General features: G+C 53.8%; 4 protein-coding genes and 5 non-coding genes across 10 annotated transcripts; 2 read left to right on the top strand and 7 right to left on the bottom strand.

Annotated features, from left to right (window-relative positions):
- Positions 1-54: 54 nt before the first annotated feature.
- On the bottom strand, positions 55-832 carry ABB37_03516 (hypothetical protein; the record flags this gene model as incomplete). 2 transcript variants are annotated; one of them, XM_015800884.1, is made up of 1 exon in its annotated part: positions 55-832. In XM_015800884.1, the coding sequence occupies exon 1, from the start codon at positions 724-726 to the stop codon at positions 55-57; it is 672 nt and encodes a 223-aa protein (XP_015660891.1). In that variant the 5' UTR covers positions 727-832. The 2 variants fall into 2 exon arrangements, with proteins under 2 accessions (XP_015660891.1, XP_015660892.1); XM_015800885.1 differs by having other exon boundaries at positions 55-813.
- A 590-nt stretch (positions 833-1,422) lies between these two features.
- ABB37_03515 (hypothetical protein) lies at positions 1,423-7,263 on the bottom strand (the record flags this gene model as incomplete). Its single annotated transcript, XM_015800883.1, has 1 exon — positions 1,423-7,263. The coding sequence occupies one exon, from the start codon at positions 7,261-7,263 to the stop codon at positions 1,423-1,425; it is 5,841 nt and encodes a 1,946-aa protein (XP_015660890.1).
- A 625-nt stretch (positions 7,264-7,888) lies between these two features.
- ABB37_03625 lies at positions 7,889-7,961 on the bottom strand. Its single transcript has one exon. It is a non-coding gene; the product is annotated as a tRNA-Asn (tRNA).
- Positions 7,962-8,029: 68 nt separating this feature from the next.
- ABB37_03628 lies at positions 8,030-8,113 on the bottom strand. Its single transcript has one exon. It is a non-coding gene; the product is annotated as a tRNA-Tyr (tRNA).
- Positions 8,114-8,181: 68 nt separating this feature from the next.
- Positions 8,182-8,253, bottom strand: ABB37_03629. Its single transcript has one exon. It is a non-coding gene; the product is annotated as a tRNA-Thr (tRNA).
- Positions 8,254-8,333: 80 nt separating this feature from the next.
- ABB37_03622 lies at positions 8,334-8,405 on the top strand. Its single transcript has one exon. It is a non-coding gene; the product is annotated as a tRNA-Pro (tRNA).
- Positions 8,406-8,467: 62 nt separating this feature from the next.
- ABB37_03620 lies at positions 8,468-8,540 on the top strand. The gene has a single exon. It is a non-coding gene; the product is annotated as a tRNA-Asn (tRNA).
- Positions 8,541-8,841: 301 nt separating this feature from the next.
- ABB37_03514 (peroxisome biosynthesis protein-like protein) lies at positions 8,842-11,980 on the bottom strand (the record flags this gene model as incomplete). The annotated part of the gene is made up of 1 exon (XM_015800882.1): positions 8,842-11,980. Exon 1 carries the CDS (start codon positions 11,716-11,718, stop codon positions 8,842-8,844), a length of 2,877 nt encoding a protein of 958 aa, XP_015660889.1. The 5' UTR covers positions 11,719-11,980.
- Positions 11,981-12,393: 413 nt separating this feature from the next.
- Positions 12,394-13,536, bottom strand: ABB37_03513 (putative mitochondrial hypothetical protein; the record flags this gene model as incomplete). The annotated part of the gene is made up of 1 exon (XM_015800881.1): positions 12,394-13,536. Exon 1 carries the CDS (start codon positions 13,405-13,407, stop codon positions 12,394-12,396), a length of 1,014 nt encoding a protein of 337 aa, XP_015660888.1. The 5' UTR covers positions 13,408-13,536.
- Between the last annotated feature and the right edge of the window lie 236 nt (positions 13,537-13,772).

The raw sequence follows: 13,772 nt of genomic DNA, 5'->3' as shown, positions 1-13,772 counted from the left end.
GGAAAAATGATGGTATAAGAAATCAACAACACAGGCAAGACCCATTCTAACAGATCAAAACAACTTGGTAAGCGGCGTCGTCAGCCAATCTTGGCCGAAGGCTTGCGCGAGGTAGAAGCTGAAATTCTTCGGGCAGTGTGCCTCGACGCCTGAAACAGTACACGACTGGAGAGGAAATAAGAAAGACTCCTCCGACTCCCCCTCCCCCGTCCTCGCGGTGCCGTCCACCAAGGTAGTTTCAACAAACTCGGCACAGATGCGTGGCGTGCATTTCCGCCACACACGCAGTGATGGATTGTACGTACCGTGCTTAATCACCGATTTGTGTCCAAAGCACTCAGCGTCAAGAGCGCTTGATGCCTTGTCAAAGTCGCTCGGCGTTGGCACCAGTACGCCAATGTCCAAGTCCGCGTCCCAGAGTACGAGACGACCAATACGAGTAGAACCCAGCAGAGTGCCATTCAGCAGCCAGAATTGATCGACATGCTCGTTCAGCACCCCTTCTGTGCACTTGAGAGCGTCGTGAAAGGCCGAATCGCGGTCAAAGTAGACGTTGGAGCAGTAGCTAATCGTAATCCACGAGACCACAGACACAAGTGCGATGATACCCGCGCGCGTCCACATCAGTCCAGGCGGCGTGCTGACCTTCTCCGACGATACAGTCGTTGTACTCTTTTGAACACTGTTCGACGCATCCTCGGGTTTTGCATTCTCCAAGCTGCTCATCTTTAAGAATAATGAAAGCGACTTATGACCTTACGTGTCGCGTTGTCTTCTGTTGTTACTGTTGTTGGGTTACGAGAAACCCACTCTTAACGATATGAAGTGTCCTTGCCCGAGTGAGCGAAGAGCGTCGAGCTCAGTACCCAGAAAAAGAAAAGGGAAGCAGAAGACGAAGAGCCTGTAAGGTAAAAAAAAAAGGCATTCTCATCTTGAAAAGAGGGAGATGCAGCATTTCACTTGATAGAAAAAAAAAAGGCAGGAGCGATTGCTTTGTTCATCCTCTTGTCTTTTTATTACTATTATTACTACTACTATTCCAATCGTTCGCAGTGTGGAGTGCCGGTAGCTTAAACTATTCAACGGTGTGAAATGGCAAAAATGCAGATCGACACCTCCATTAAATGACCCTTTGTAGAACGCCATCGGAACCAATACCCGGGCGACATCGGAGCCAGTTCAAAAGCGACGGATGCTTTCGTTTCCGTTGGCACTATTAGAACTAATTTCATAAATGGCAAGCAGATAAAAAGATGGAATTCTTTCGCTTTGGAAAAAAGTGCTTCACTGTTGTGTCCTCTCAAAAAGGAGCAGCTTTCCGCTGAGCTTTGCGTTTCCGTAACGCAAGCTATAGAATAAAAATAATAATATCGAAGAGAGTCTGGTTTGCCAATATTCGGCCCTGACGTCTTTCTTTGGCATTCAGGCGGTAAAAACAAATGTCACCTCCACCAGTAACTCGGCCTTCCACACAGCAGACGGGTCTTGCGAGGCCGCAAGTCTGTCGGTTGCGCCGACAAAAAAGCTGCGCACTCGCCCTTGGGTTTCGTCGCGCTTCGCCAACTGTCCTGCATGGCGCAGAAAACTGCGCTTCCATCGCGTTGAGCTCGCGGCAATCAGCAACTGCAGCGCTGGGATGACCCAATCCAGCTGACTTCCGCCAACCTCCACGGCAGCTAGCGCGCAAGCGACCCACAGTCCCTCGTCAACGCACGTTGCGCGCTCAAAGAGGATGTCGAAGTAGACGTCGGCCCACGAAGCCGTAAGCATGTCCGACACCGGATGCGGCTGAGATTCGTTGATGACCATCCGGCGCAACTCGTTGAGTACAGCACGCCGTCGGTCTAAGTTGGAAAAAGTGAAGTGGTTTAAAGCGGCCAGAGCCGCCTCGGTTGAAGACAAAAGAGCCGTGCTGACACGTTCTCGCAGCAAGCAGCAGTTTTGTACTTCTTCCACGCTCGCGACGCCGCTTCTGCTCGAGTCAAAGAGAGAGTCAAGTGCTTTTCCGAATTCGAACAGGAGAGAGTGAGAACTGTCCGCATCCAACGCGTTTGCCGCGTTCAACGCAAACTCTGCCTGCGTCTCGGCCAACAGGGCGAGCCACCAGCTTTCCTCCAGGTCCGCTGCGATGCGAAACGACAACTGGGCGTCGTTTGCTTCCAGTTCATGTTGAACAGTCACGTCCGCTTTCGAGGCCGTTCGCTGAATGGGAGTGCCAAGAATGACGAGGCGACATAGCTCCCACTGCGGCGATTTGGGAATGAGGTCACGAACCAGCTGCCGCAGCGTAAGCTGAACCCATTCTTTAACGTCCTGACTGTGGCACGCATCGGAGGTGCCCGCGCCTTGCCACATACCCTCCCACACCCGGCGAGAGAGCTGCTCTTTGCCGTCGCGCACACAAGAAACAACGTGCCCCAAAAAAGAAAGTAGCGCTTTGTTCCAACTTGCGGCCATGGGCGAATTCCACTGAATGTCAACCAAGTCCTCCACAAACCGTGGTAGCAAAACGTTATGCACGGCGACGACCTCTACGCTCGCACCCCATTCAGCAAGAAGTTCAACACACTGCAGGGCTGTTGTATAGAGCGGGAGATCGAGGCGCACGAGATAGGGCAAAACCACCGCCAAAGTGCACGGGACTTGAGCCGGCGGTGCCGATAGCGAAGCGCCTCTGTGCAACCAAGAAGCAAGCGTTCCGCTCAGTGTCGCAGCGACAAGCGACAGAGAATATTCGTCGCTGAAGCCTGAAGCGCGCCGTGGTCTAACAAACTCATCCATCAAATTGCAGAGGCAGTGTGCTGCGGGCTGCAAAGAGGCGCTGGGATTCAACGGAGAGACGGCCGCGACAAAATCCTTTATGACTAGGTAGATTTGCTCAACCTCGTTCACGGTTCCCTCCAGCGGGATTGAAACTGAGGAAACGGCTGTCAAATGCGAGATGCCGCGCAATACTGTCAACACGTCAAAAACCATGGACGGTGGGGTTTGCGTGGGTGTACGAAGAGCCTTCTGCGCTAACTTCAACAGATTAAGTGCAACAGCGCGACGGAAGGAAAAACAGTCGTTTGCTTTACCATCTACGTGCGCGTCCGAGAGAAAAGCAGGAGATGTTGCAGCTGTCTGTTGCCTCTCGTAGCCAAGGCTGCGGCTTCCCTGCGTTGCTGCGCTCTCCATATTATTTTCCGTCGCTGAAGGCGAGTATAGGCCCTGTCCAAAGCTACTGACAAGCCAAAGTGCGTGCCGTTGCGCGTCCGGTTCATAATCAGTACTCTTGACGTCGCACTTGTGAAGCCACCCGGAAATAATCCTGTGTGTTCTGCGCTGCAAGTGCAGCGGAAGTCCAATTTTTCCTTGTACGCGACACAAAAACTCGACCACTTCCGGATCTTGCAAAGAAGCACATTGCTCACTACTTAACACCATCCACACGGCTTCCAAACATGTGCGGGCAATGCACCAAAAAATGTCATCATAAATCCCACCGTTCTCAAAAAACGAAGAATTTTTTAGCGCATAGCGAACAGTAAACAGTGCAACTTGGTCTACGCTGTTGGCATTGCAGCAAAGAAAACAGTTTGAAAGATTCAAGTAAATTCTGCGAAGTTCCTCAAAGAGCTGTACTCCACCTTCCTTCGGGTACCTCGGGTGACCGCTCTTGGCCATAGAGTACAGATGATTGTACACGCGATAAAAAAGTATCCAGCAACTTAATTGCTGCCATCCCCACCGCTCTGATTCCGGTTGCGTTGCGAGTGTCACCGAAACCCACGAGCGGAGAAGTGAGATCCACTCCGAAACATCCCATAAAAGCATGTCACCAGATCGAACGACAGAAATGTGTCTTGCAAAAAGAAAAATGACTTGGGGGGAAGATAAAACTTCAAAATCATCGTGCGTGACAAAAAGCTGATGAAGTATCTGCAGTGCCGAGAGGCTGCCGCTAGCAAGTATTTCTTCGACGCTGTTATTTACAATAAAACTGTCATCTGGGGAGATTAATAGTAAACTAATGGTTGCAATTCCAGGAAACAGCTGGTTTTGCACAGAAAAGGTTTTTGGGCCAGAATCATTCGATAAAAACCTGTGACCGTCTACAACAATCGGGTGTTTTGGTGGCAACTGAGAAAGCCGTTTTACGAAGTGGCCGAGAGGTGTGTCCTGGCGTTTCAAAACACCACTGGACAGCATTTTGACAGTTTTTGTCCCCCAGATCCATCCCCAACGGTAGTTCTCAATAATTTCTCTGATAAGCTCACCGGATGTGCCCAAAACGGCATCGGCAACGTAAAACTCAAGAGGCGAAACATCTACCTGTTCACTTTCCGAAACAATTAATAAAAGTGTTTTCAAAATAACTTCCTCAACGGGTGTGACCAAAACAAATTCCACGGCTGAAGAAATGAAGGCATTGTCAAGTGCCGCAAGGGAAACAAAACCTTCACCAGTGTTTTGAGCAAAAAGTGTTTTTTTTATTCTGCGTTGAGTTTCCACGCCGCTAACGTTAAATAAATCAATTACACTTTCAAAATAATCAAAAAAGTTCTTCGAGGAACTATGCTTGCAAAGACACTGAGCCACAACATCCGTTGTGTTGCTCTCACTTTTCTCAAAAGCCAGTTGCACATCGGAAATGATTTGATAGCACTCCATCTTTTCTGCAAACCACTTCCATTTTCGAGAAGAACTAGCTGCTCTGCGCACATCGTTCAGCGAAATAACTTGCGCGATTTGTGGAAAATAAGAGCTCCAGCACAACGAGCGAATAAGCCGCACAATACAAAATATAGCGCTTCCTTCGTCGCTGTTGCTGTAACCAACAAACTCACTGCCACAGAAAGAAAACAAGTGGGCGAATATACTCCAGTTATTTGCAACAAGCTCTGGTAGAATTCCACCGTTTTTGCCGGAATCCAGCTGGAGGCATAAACCAAAAAAATCACACAGATCAGGGCAATAAGACAGAAAATCCAGCGTAATGGCGCGAGTGACAAGGGAACTACAACAGTTTGCAAAATGAATTGTGCATCGTTTCATAAAGTGCGGATCTGATTCATTTGCGGCACTGAAAGTTAGGATGGTTTTAAAAGTCGTTGTGAGGAAACAAAGAGTACGCTTTGGAGTACAATGAAAAAGAGTGTCACTGAATCTAAGAATTTCATCCAGCATGTAAAACAGTTCATCTACGAAAAGAGGTGAATCTTTTAATGCGGTTATGCAGTTACTGAGCAGACAAATGTTGCTCTCTATAATGTCAAAAAAAACACTGGAATGGAAGGGCACTTCGTTCGACAGTGCTACGTCCTTACATTGTATTATCAGTTCGTGAAGATGAAGAGGCGTGGCATCATTTCGAAAGAAACGACATGCTGGCGCTTCAACAGAGGGAGAAAACTCCGGAAACAGCGCGGCAGCGCAGTTCACTAGAGTGCTCCAAGAATGCTGCACCAGGCGAGCAACGCAATTTACATTTGCACTCGTCTCCCATTCTTCGAGACCTACATAGGCCGAAGCTGCCTGAATTATTGCGATGTAGGCATCGCTCGATATTGCGCTATGCGAAAGTAGAATTTGTGATAGAATCGTCAGTGGCGAGTGCTGGGAGACGAAAACGGAGCGGGTTCGCATATCAACTACGCCGCAAAGGTGTTTCACAGCGTCACTGGCAACAATGTAGTTGAACCCTGCATTCGATTCGTTAACAGCCAATTGAAGAAACCGACAATGCACAACTGCGGAAAGAGTTTCATAACACGGCATGCAGTTTGCGAAAGAGAGAGACCGTTCGTTGGGTTCTTCTTGCTCTGCATAAACTGCGCCGTCGAAAAAGTCATCGAGCGAGCCAAAGTACTTGAAACCTAGCGTCTCTTCGTCTGGTTTGCACAATGCTGAAAGACCAACAAGAACTTTGAACGCGCTTGCAGCGACAGTGCGATCGTTCGATTGAAGAAAAAGCTTTAGTGCCAGTTTTTGTACAGCCTCCGGTGCAACGGAAGTCGCGGAAAAAAGATTTAGCAGCTCGAGTTGAGCAGCTGTGTCGTTACTAAACTCCTTTCCGTAGCGGCAACAAATGTGAAGCACCTTCCCAAGATACAGTTGCTGCGCCGAAGACGGTATATCGGAGTTGAACACTAGCGCCCTCAAAAACTTCAGAATCGCGACGATGCTGTAGCTGCAGTTTTCTCCGATAAAGTGAAACAGCTTCTCCATCAGCTCGGCGATGGTGAGCCGTTTCTCAGAAGTGTCGAGAACATGCGACCTGCTAGAAAGCGCGAGGAAAGCGTCAGCGCGCACAAAAGGATCAGTACTGCCAGTGAGTTTCCAGATTGTGCCCTTGCCGCTCCACCAATTGTGAGACGTGGACTGCAGAAACTGCAAAAACGGACAGGTGAGCAGCACGTTTGCGTTCTCTGCCTCTAATTCGTGTAAAATTGCATTCGAAAACGCAGTGGCATACGTGGATTCCCAAGTTGCGTCTACGTTTTTGAGCCGTCGATAGGCACTTACACATGGAGGAATAGATTTGCAATTTTCGTTGATGGCCTGCAGGATTATGCGTAGTGCGTCGTCCACTTCGCCGCAGAAGAAACGGAAGCGTTTCGGATTTCGTCTACAGGTGCCACTGTTCTCCGCAGCAATAAGTGTTTCAACGAGAATTATGTAGCCGGAAAGCTCCATTTCCTGCTTTGCACGTGGGAGAAGCGTCTCCACGGTTGGACAATGTGGAATGCGCAACACTAACACAGCAGTTGCGTTCGAAACAGCACGAATTGCGTCGACTCGTTTCCATTCCACCAAGTCAGCGTAGAGGATGTTAAACAGTTCGAGCGATAATCCTTCTTCCGCGAAATTCTCCAGGAACGAAACAATGGTGGAGAAATGGCTTTGAAATGTGCTATTTGTCACTACTTGAACATCCGAAAGAAGCGGCCGTACTTCCAATGCAAAGGCACGAAATGCATTTGCACCTTGCGCAAGCGGCACAGTCCAGCAGATATTTGCAAACTGTTTGAGGATGTACACTTTAATGCTGGGGGTATCGGTTTCTCGCAGCTGCTGGAATAACGCCGCCCAGATGGTGGTGTGCATGCGACTCGCATTGACCGCAACGAGCGCACCGATAATTTGCCTTGCTTTGTCGTCCCATTGCGTTTCGAGGAAAGTGAACGTTACTCCTATATTGTGTGTTAATGTTGCAGCGTTGCGTGACGGCTTTTTTGCCTTGCGCCACAGCACTGCCAGAATTTCCTGTTCACTGTTCATTGTAGATTGCGAGGAAAGATACTCATGTTTTCCTTTTTTGTTTGTTTTTAAGCTTTGTGTCAGATGTTTTCTGTGTGTGGCTACTGATTATGAAAGAAGAATAGCATCTGATGGAGAAAGAAGAACGAAGGCGTAAAAAAGGGGTTTGAGGTGCAGTCGAAACTAGTTCCCTGCGTATTATTCTTTTGAATCCGATGGTAAAGCTCATCCGTCAAAGGCGTAGTTGAAAACCTTTCTTCTTCTCGGTCGGGAGGCCGGTCACAACAGCTCTCGCGGTAGATAGGCTCCTCTTCATGAAGCACAAGAATTTTGGTTATTCGCTCTGAGTTTGCGAACAGGAGGGATGAACTTCAAAAGCGTCGCATATTTGTTTTCCGCGTTTGTCGGAACTGCATTTCCCTTTCTGCGCGAGCGCTTGCGAATGCGCAGTGTTTATCGCAAGAAGTGTGGGGGGTGAAGCGGTGAAGAACAATAATGAACTCTGTACTGGCGACGATGGGAAATGAAAAGCTTCTTTGGGACGGAAAAGAAAAACAACGAAATCGGCGAGAGCGGGGGGGGGAGCCGGCTTTTGCGTTTTCTTGGCTCGTCGGGCCTTGCGCGGGTTGGTGTTGTCAAGAAAAAGCTCCTCCCGTTGGATTCGAACCAACGACCTGTAGGTTAACAGCCTAACGCGCTGCCGACTGCGCCAGGGAGGACTCGCACCGTAGCAGGGCCGGGCTCTAACTCCTCCACTTGTTATCTCTCCGCCGCGTGAAAAAGAGTGTCCTTCCGGCCGGAATCGAACCAGCGACCCTGTGATACCTGCTTACTCTACAGTCACATGCTCTACCAATTGAGCTACAGAAGGTTACGACCGTATTCGAAATCGTCCGCTTGTCAGCGAGAAAGGTGTCGTGCGTTGCGGGACAAAAAGCAAGGCCACTGCGAGAATCGAACTCGCGACCCCCACTTTACGAGAGTGGTGCACTGCCACTGTGCTAAGCGGCCAACAAGCTTACTGTCCTGAAGAGCAGGAGTTATAATATACACCGCAAGTGAGTCTCCTTGCTCACGGAAGCTCGATACATGGCCGCTTGGTCTAGTGGTATGATTCCCGCTTCGGGTGCGGGAGGTCAGGGGTTCAATTCCCCTAGCGGCCCGTTTTCACTCTCAGGTCCCACAACGGAGCATATCGAAGTGCTAAAAAATGCGGCTCCTCAGATCCTCCCTGGCGCAGTCGGCAGCGCGTTAGGCTGTTAACCTACAGGTCGTTGGTTCGAATCCAACGGGAGGAGCTTTTCTGTGCGAAGCGAGAAGAGACGGCGGCGCGAAGAAGAGAGAAAACGAAAGTCAAAAGCGCAGGCGAAAGACAACGTCCGGCATTTTTAGCGGTTCTTTCACAGCTGATGAACAGACGTGTACGGCGCGTGTCACATGCAAGGCGAGTCTTGCGCATCCCACGCATGCATTTCCGTTTCGATCTTCGCTCTTCGGTTTACCATTAGAGGATAGAAAGCACAGCGTTAACAGGATAGGAACAAAAACTACCACAGGATGTTTCCTTCGCCACAACCACAGCGCTTGTTGTTGTTGCTTTTATCGGGTCACCAGTCGCGTGCCGGGCGGCTTGGGCGGCGGAATGGTCTTGCCTTTTGAAAACAACGCGTGAATGCGCTCGTGCTTCTGGATGTCCTTCTCCGACAGCGACGGCCGCGTCGTGTCCACGGACTTCCAGAGGTCATCCATCGTCATCTGCTCCGCCGCCAGCGCTGCCCTGCCCGACGCTGCGCCACCCGCCACAGCAGCCTGCGCCAGCGGCTTCAGCGCGTCACTCACCTTCTCGCGCGTGACGCCGCCGCCGAGGTTGGCGATGACAAAGCCGTCCTCCTCCCCGTCGCCGCCAAGTAGACCACCGCCCGCACCCTTGCTGCGCGCCGCCGCCTGCTGCGTGAGGTTCTCCATGAAGCGCATGTTCACCAGCGTGTTCGCCGACGACACCATCGCCGAGAGGTCGGCCGGCGTCCACTTCTCCGTCCGCTGCGCCACCTGCAGCAGCTCGTCGTCGCTGAACTGGGCCGACGTCTTGCTCAGGAGGCTGCGTAGGATGGCCACGCGGTCGTCCTCGCTCGGCACCGGGCACACCACCGCCTTGTCCAGGCGCCCGGGTCGCAGCAGCGCCGCATCGATCAGGTCTGGCCGGCTCGACGCCGCCACGACAAAGACGTCCTTGCGGCCCTCCACGCCGTCGAGATAGCACAGCAGCTGGTTCACCACGCGGTCCGTCACGCCGGAGTCGTCGGCGCCGCGCTGCGGGGCGACGGAGTCGAACTCGTCGAAGAACACCACACACGGCGCCGCCGCCTGCGCCCGCTCAAAGACGTCGCGGATCTTCTGCTCACTCTGCCCAATGTACTTGCCAAACACCTCCGGCCCGTTGATCACGATGCAGTGCAAATTCTCCGCGTTGATGAGCGACTCGAGGATGAACGTCTTGCCGCACCCCGACGGGCCGTAGAGAAGGATCCCGCTGCGCGTCTTGAGCGGCAGCCGCGCAAACAGCTGGGGGTGCTTGATGGGGAGCACCAGGGTGTTGTACAGCACCTTCTTCGCCTCCTCCAGGCCGCCGATGGACTCCCACGACACCTTGTCGCCCTTCAGGAAGCTGATGCCCGTGTGGGCCAGCGGTGTGAAGGACGCGACGCACGCCTCGGCGCACGCGCGCAGGGACAGGCTCGGGTCCGCTGCCAGCTTCGCCCGCATGCGCGACGCCAGCTGCTTCACATCGAACGGCGTGTAGTTGTCCATCAGCGCCGCCGCCGCCGCCACCTCCTCGCTCGGGGCACTCGGGAACAGCTGCGTCGCCAGCACGGTGCGCGAGGCGCGGTTTAACGACTCCAGCGTCAACACCTGTCGGAAGCAGTACGCGGAGCGCAGCGACTCGTGCACGGCGTCGCGGCTGGAGCAGGTCGCCAGCACCACCACCGCACCGGCAGGACGGACCGAGAATTGGTAGCAGAAGCGTGTCAGGGTGCACTCCAGCGTGGCCTGCGTCATAGCGGACATGGCAGCCACGTTCCCCTCTTGCTGCGCGGGAGCGATGCTGTCGAAGTTCTCCAGCACCAGCACGGCGGGCTTGCACAGCACGCACTCCGTCAGCGCCTTCGCCACATCAGCGGAGAAGGACTTCGTCTTGCCGCACTCGAGCGAAACGGTGTGCACGTCCGGCAACGTGCTCAAGACCGCCCGCACTACCGTCGTCTTGCCAAAGCCCTTTCCACCGCAGAGAAGGACGTTGTTGTGGTGTAAGTTGGCGAAGTGCGGCATGGCCGACTGGTGGAGGGCGGCGAGCAGGTGCTGCCGCAGCTCGTGCGCGACGCTGCCGTGCACCTTCGCTACGTCGTCCAAGCTCAGTGCAGTGGACGGCAACATAAGCGGCGACTGCGCCGCCTCGGTGACGTCGTTTTGCGCCTCAACGGTGGTCTCGGCAGCCGCCGTTGCTGCTGGGGCGTCGATGGCATGTGGGGTGAGGAGGACGTTGGTGGCCTGCGCCAGGAAATCCAGCTCGCACACGTCCGTTTCGTCTTTTCCATCTTCACCCGTCGTGCGCACCTCCTCGACGGAGACCACCACCGTCTTCAAATACGTGCGCAGGAAACCCGGCGTCAAGTCTTCCTTGTCCAGCGTGGCCACCATCGCGCAGTCGAGGGCGCCGAGGACGGTGCCGTTCTTCCAGTGGTAGTTTTCCGCCATCGCACTGCCCACCTTCACCGTCCCTCCTTCTCCACCAGCGGCCGCGACTGCAGCAGCGGTAGCGTCACCGCGAGGCTGCGCCGAGGCCCGCGGCGACGGCCGCCCACGCACGAAGGCCCACAACGGCGGGGCGTCGTTGCCGGCGGCCGCATCCGCCAGCTCGCGTCGCACACGCGTGGCGATCACAAAGTGCGTGCCCTCGTGCATCGTCGCACACCCGCTGCGCAGCTTCTCCTCCGACGCCCCGCACTCGATCGACGTGACGATCACTTTCGCCGTCACGCCGGCGTAGATGGCGACGGAGATGATCATGGACGGGAACACCACCTGCACCTGGCGCAGCAGCAAGTTCTCTATGCGCAGCGCGTTCTGCTCCACCACCTCGCTGTCATCCACCGTAAGAGGGGCCACAAGAACTTTTGTCGCGCGTGGGGCGTTGGAGAGCGGCACACACTCCACAAGCTCGCCCTCACTCAGCCCCAAGTCGGTGCACAGGGTAAGCGGGAAGAGTATCTTGAACTTGGACAGATTATGCGGGTTGGCGGTGAGACAGCCAACGTAGATGTCCTTGCCATTTTGGCCGGTGATGCGCAGCGGCACCGCAGGGGGCAGATGCCCGCTGTAGAGCGGCTGCAACACACTGTTCAGATAGTTCTGCGAGACGGTGACGAAGGAGTGCTGGCTGTTTCTGCTCACGGCCACCTCAAACGAAGACTGCTGCATTATAACGAGAAGACAACAGCGAAGATGAACAGTTCGGTTTTCTTTTTGCGTGTGTGTTTTGATTCAACTTCAGCCGAGGTAAAGAAGGTGTCTGCCGGGCAAAGGAGAAGAAACGGTGCCGTCGATTCGCTTGTGGGAGAAATTATCGCGGTTGCGTAAAACAAGGAAAAAAGTGTTGTTAGTTTTTTTGATTTGGTGCTTCAATCTTGTGACACGGCGCACAAGAGTGGCAGGATATGTATGTAAGTTTTCGCTGACTTCTGATTGCCGTGGCCGGTAATGGAGAAGGAAGGAGGAGGGAGACATTCAGATTTTCGAAGAATGAACTGAAGGAGGGAGATGCGGCGCACACCGGCACGCACACACAGGCAACTAACGGAGTCTCACGAAGGCATCGGAAAAAGAACAAAAATGTGTTCCCTCAACTCTGTGTGATGGTTAAACGCGGAGGACACACACGTTTTCCGCTCTCACACACGCACACCACGAAGGCGGAAGCCAGTCGAAAAGAGAGCGAATACTTCTACAACAAACGTATGTATACGTAACTAGGTGAAGAGATGGTACGCATGACAACCATAAAAGCAGCGGTGAACAGCAAAGCAACACACAGCAGCAACACCAAAGCGCGACTGTATTACTAAATTTAAAAGAGACCGGTCACGATTTCACCAACTATCTTTTTGCTTTTGCGTTGTTTCCTTCACTGGGGACGTACCCAAAGCGCAGCCGCCAAAACTCGGCGTCCTCCTGCGTCGTGGCCGGCCTCGCGTGCCATCGCACCGTCACCCGCTCACCCGTTTGCAGCGGACGAAGCGTCACAAGATGCACACACGGGCCAGCGCCGTCCGTCTCCGTCCACTGCACGGGCCGCACCACCTTTGCGTTTTCCTGTCCATCCACCACCACCCCCGCGTTCGGGGCGAAGCTGTGGGTGCAGAAGTCGATGATCGGGTACATGGTGCGGCCCTCGTCGTCGTCCTCCATGGAGCGACTCAGCGCCATCGACAGCGCCCAGGACGTGGATTTGGCGGCAAAGTGCGGCACGCTCTGCTCCAGCCGCCGCCGCATTTGTTGTAGCCGCGCCCACTCTACCCGCTGACTCGGCGAGACGAGCTCCTCCTTGGTGAGGAACGGCGCGTTGGCCACGCCACGGGCCTGCAACGTGTTGCCGCCGTACATTGCCTCCAGTTGCTGCGTTAGGGTACCAGCGCGTCCGTACTGCAGACTCGCTAGAAGTGCCTCTTGCTCCTCCTCCGTGGCAGTGTTGTGCAGGTCGTAGAGAAACTCCAGGTAAGGGCGGTGCGGACTGCGAGGATTGTGCAGTTCGCGCGCCAGCAGCTGCGCCAGGCTTTCCAGTGGGTTGTACCGCCCCGCAAAGGAGCCTTTTTTGGCCTCGGTGGAGGAGACGCCGAGGGCGAGGGCAGGCGGGAGCGAGATGAGCGCGCGGCCCTGCTCGACGGGTCGGGTGACCATCAGGTAACACTGCTGCGGTGCGACGGCGTTGTCGCTCGGCTGCAGACGGACGGCTCCGTGCACGGCGGCGCCACGACGCGCGGCCCACCGACTCAGGGGACGAGCCCCGGGAACCTCGCGCGTGAACAGGTAGGGCCAAAAGTACACATAAGTGGTCTCGTTGCGGCACACAATGCGGCGGGCCGGTTGTGCGGTCAGGAAAAACTCAAGCATGACAGAGAACAGTGTTGTGTGTGTTGCTTCTTCTGACGGGAAGCTCTCGCGAGCAGATTTCTCAGAACGGATGTCTCTCACAGGGACGCGTGCATTGGCGGAGCGCCTTCCTATTTTACAAACAGGGCTAAATAAGTTCGTGTGCGATGGAGAAAACAAAACAAATAAAATAAAAGACGATGAGGAGCACAGGAGTGTTGGGAGGAAAAAAAGGTGTTGTGGGCAAGGAAGAAGAAGAAAACAAGAACACCGTGCTGAATGCCTTAATCGTGAGCGTCGTGAACGAGCAGCACGGCAGGACAAACATGCACTTCCTCAGTAAAGTCAAATCGGCTTCGCTGCTGAGGAGAGGGAGAAGGGGTGCA

The sequence above is a fragment of the Leptomonas pyrrhocoris genome (assembly GCF_001293395.1).
Source record: "Leptomonas pyrrhocoris isolate H10 chromosome Unknown, whole genome shotgun sequence".
NCBI lineage: Eukaryota > Euglenozoa > Kinetoplastea > Trypanosomatida > Trypanosomatidae > Leptomonas > Leptomonas pyrrhocoris.
The sequence above is the reverse complement of the archived record's forward strand: the minus strand, read 5'-3'. Positions and strand labels throughout refer to the sequence as shown.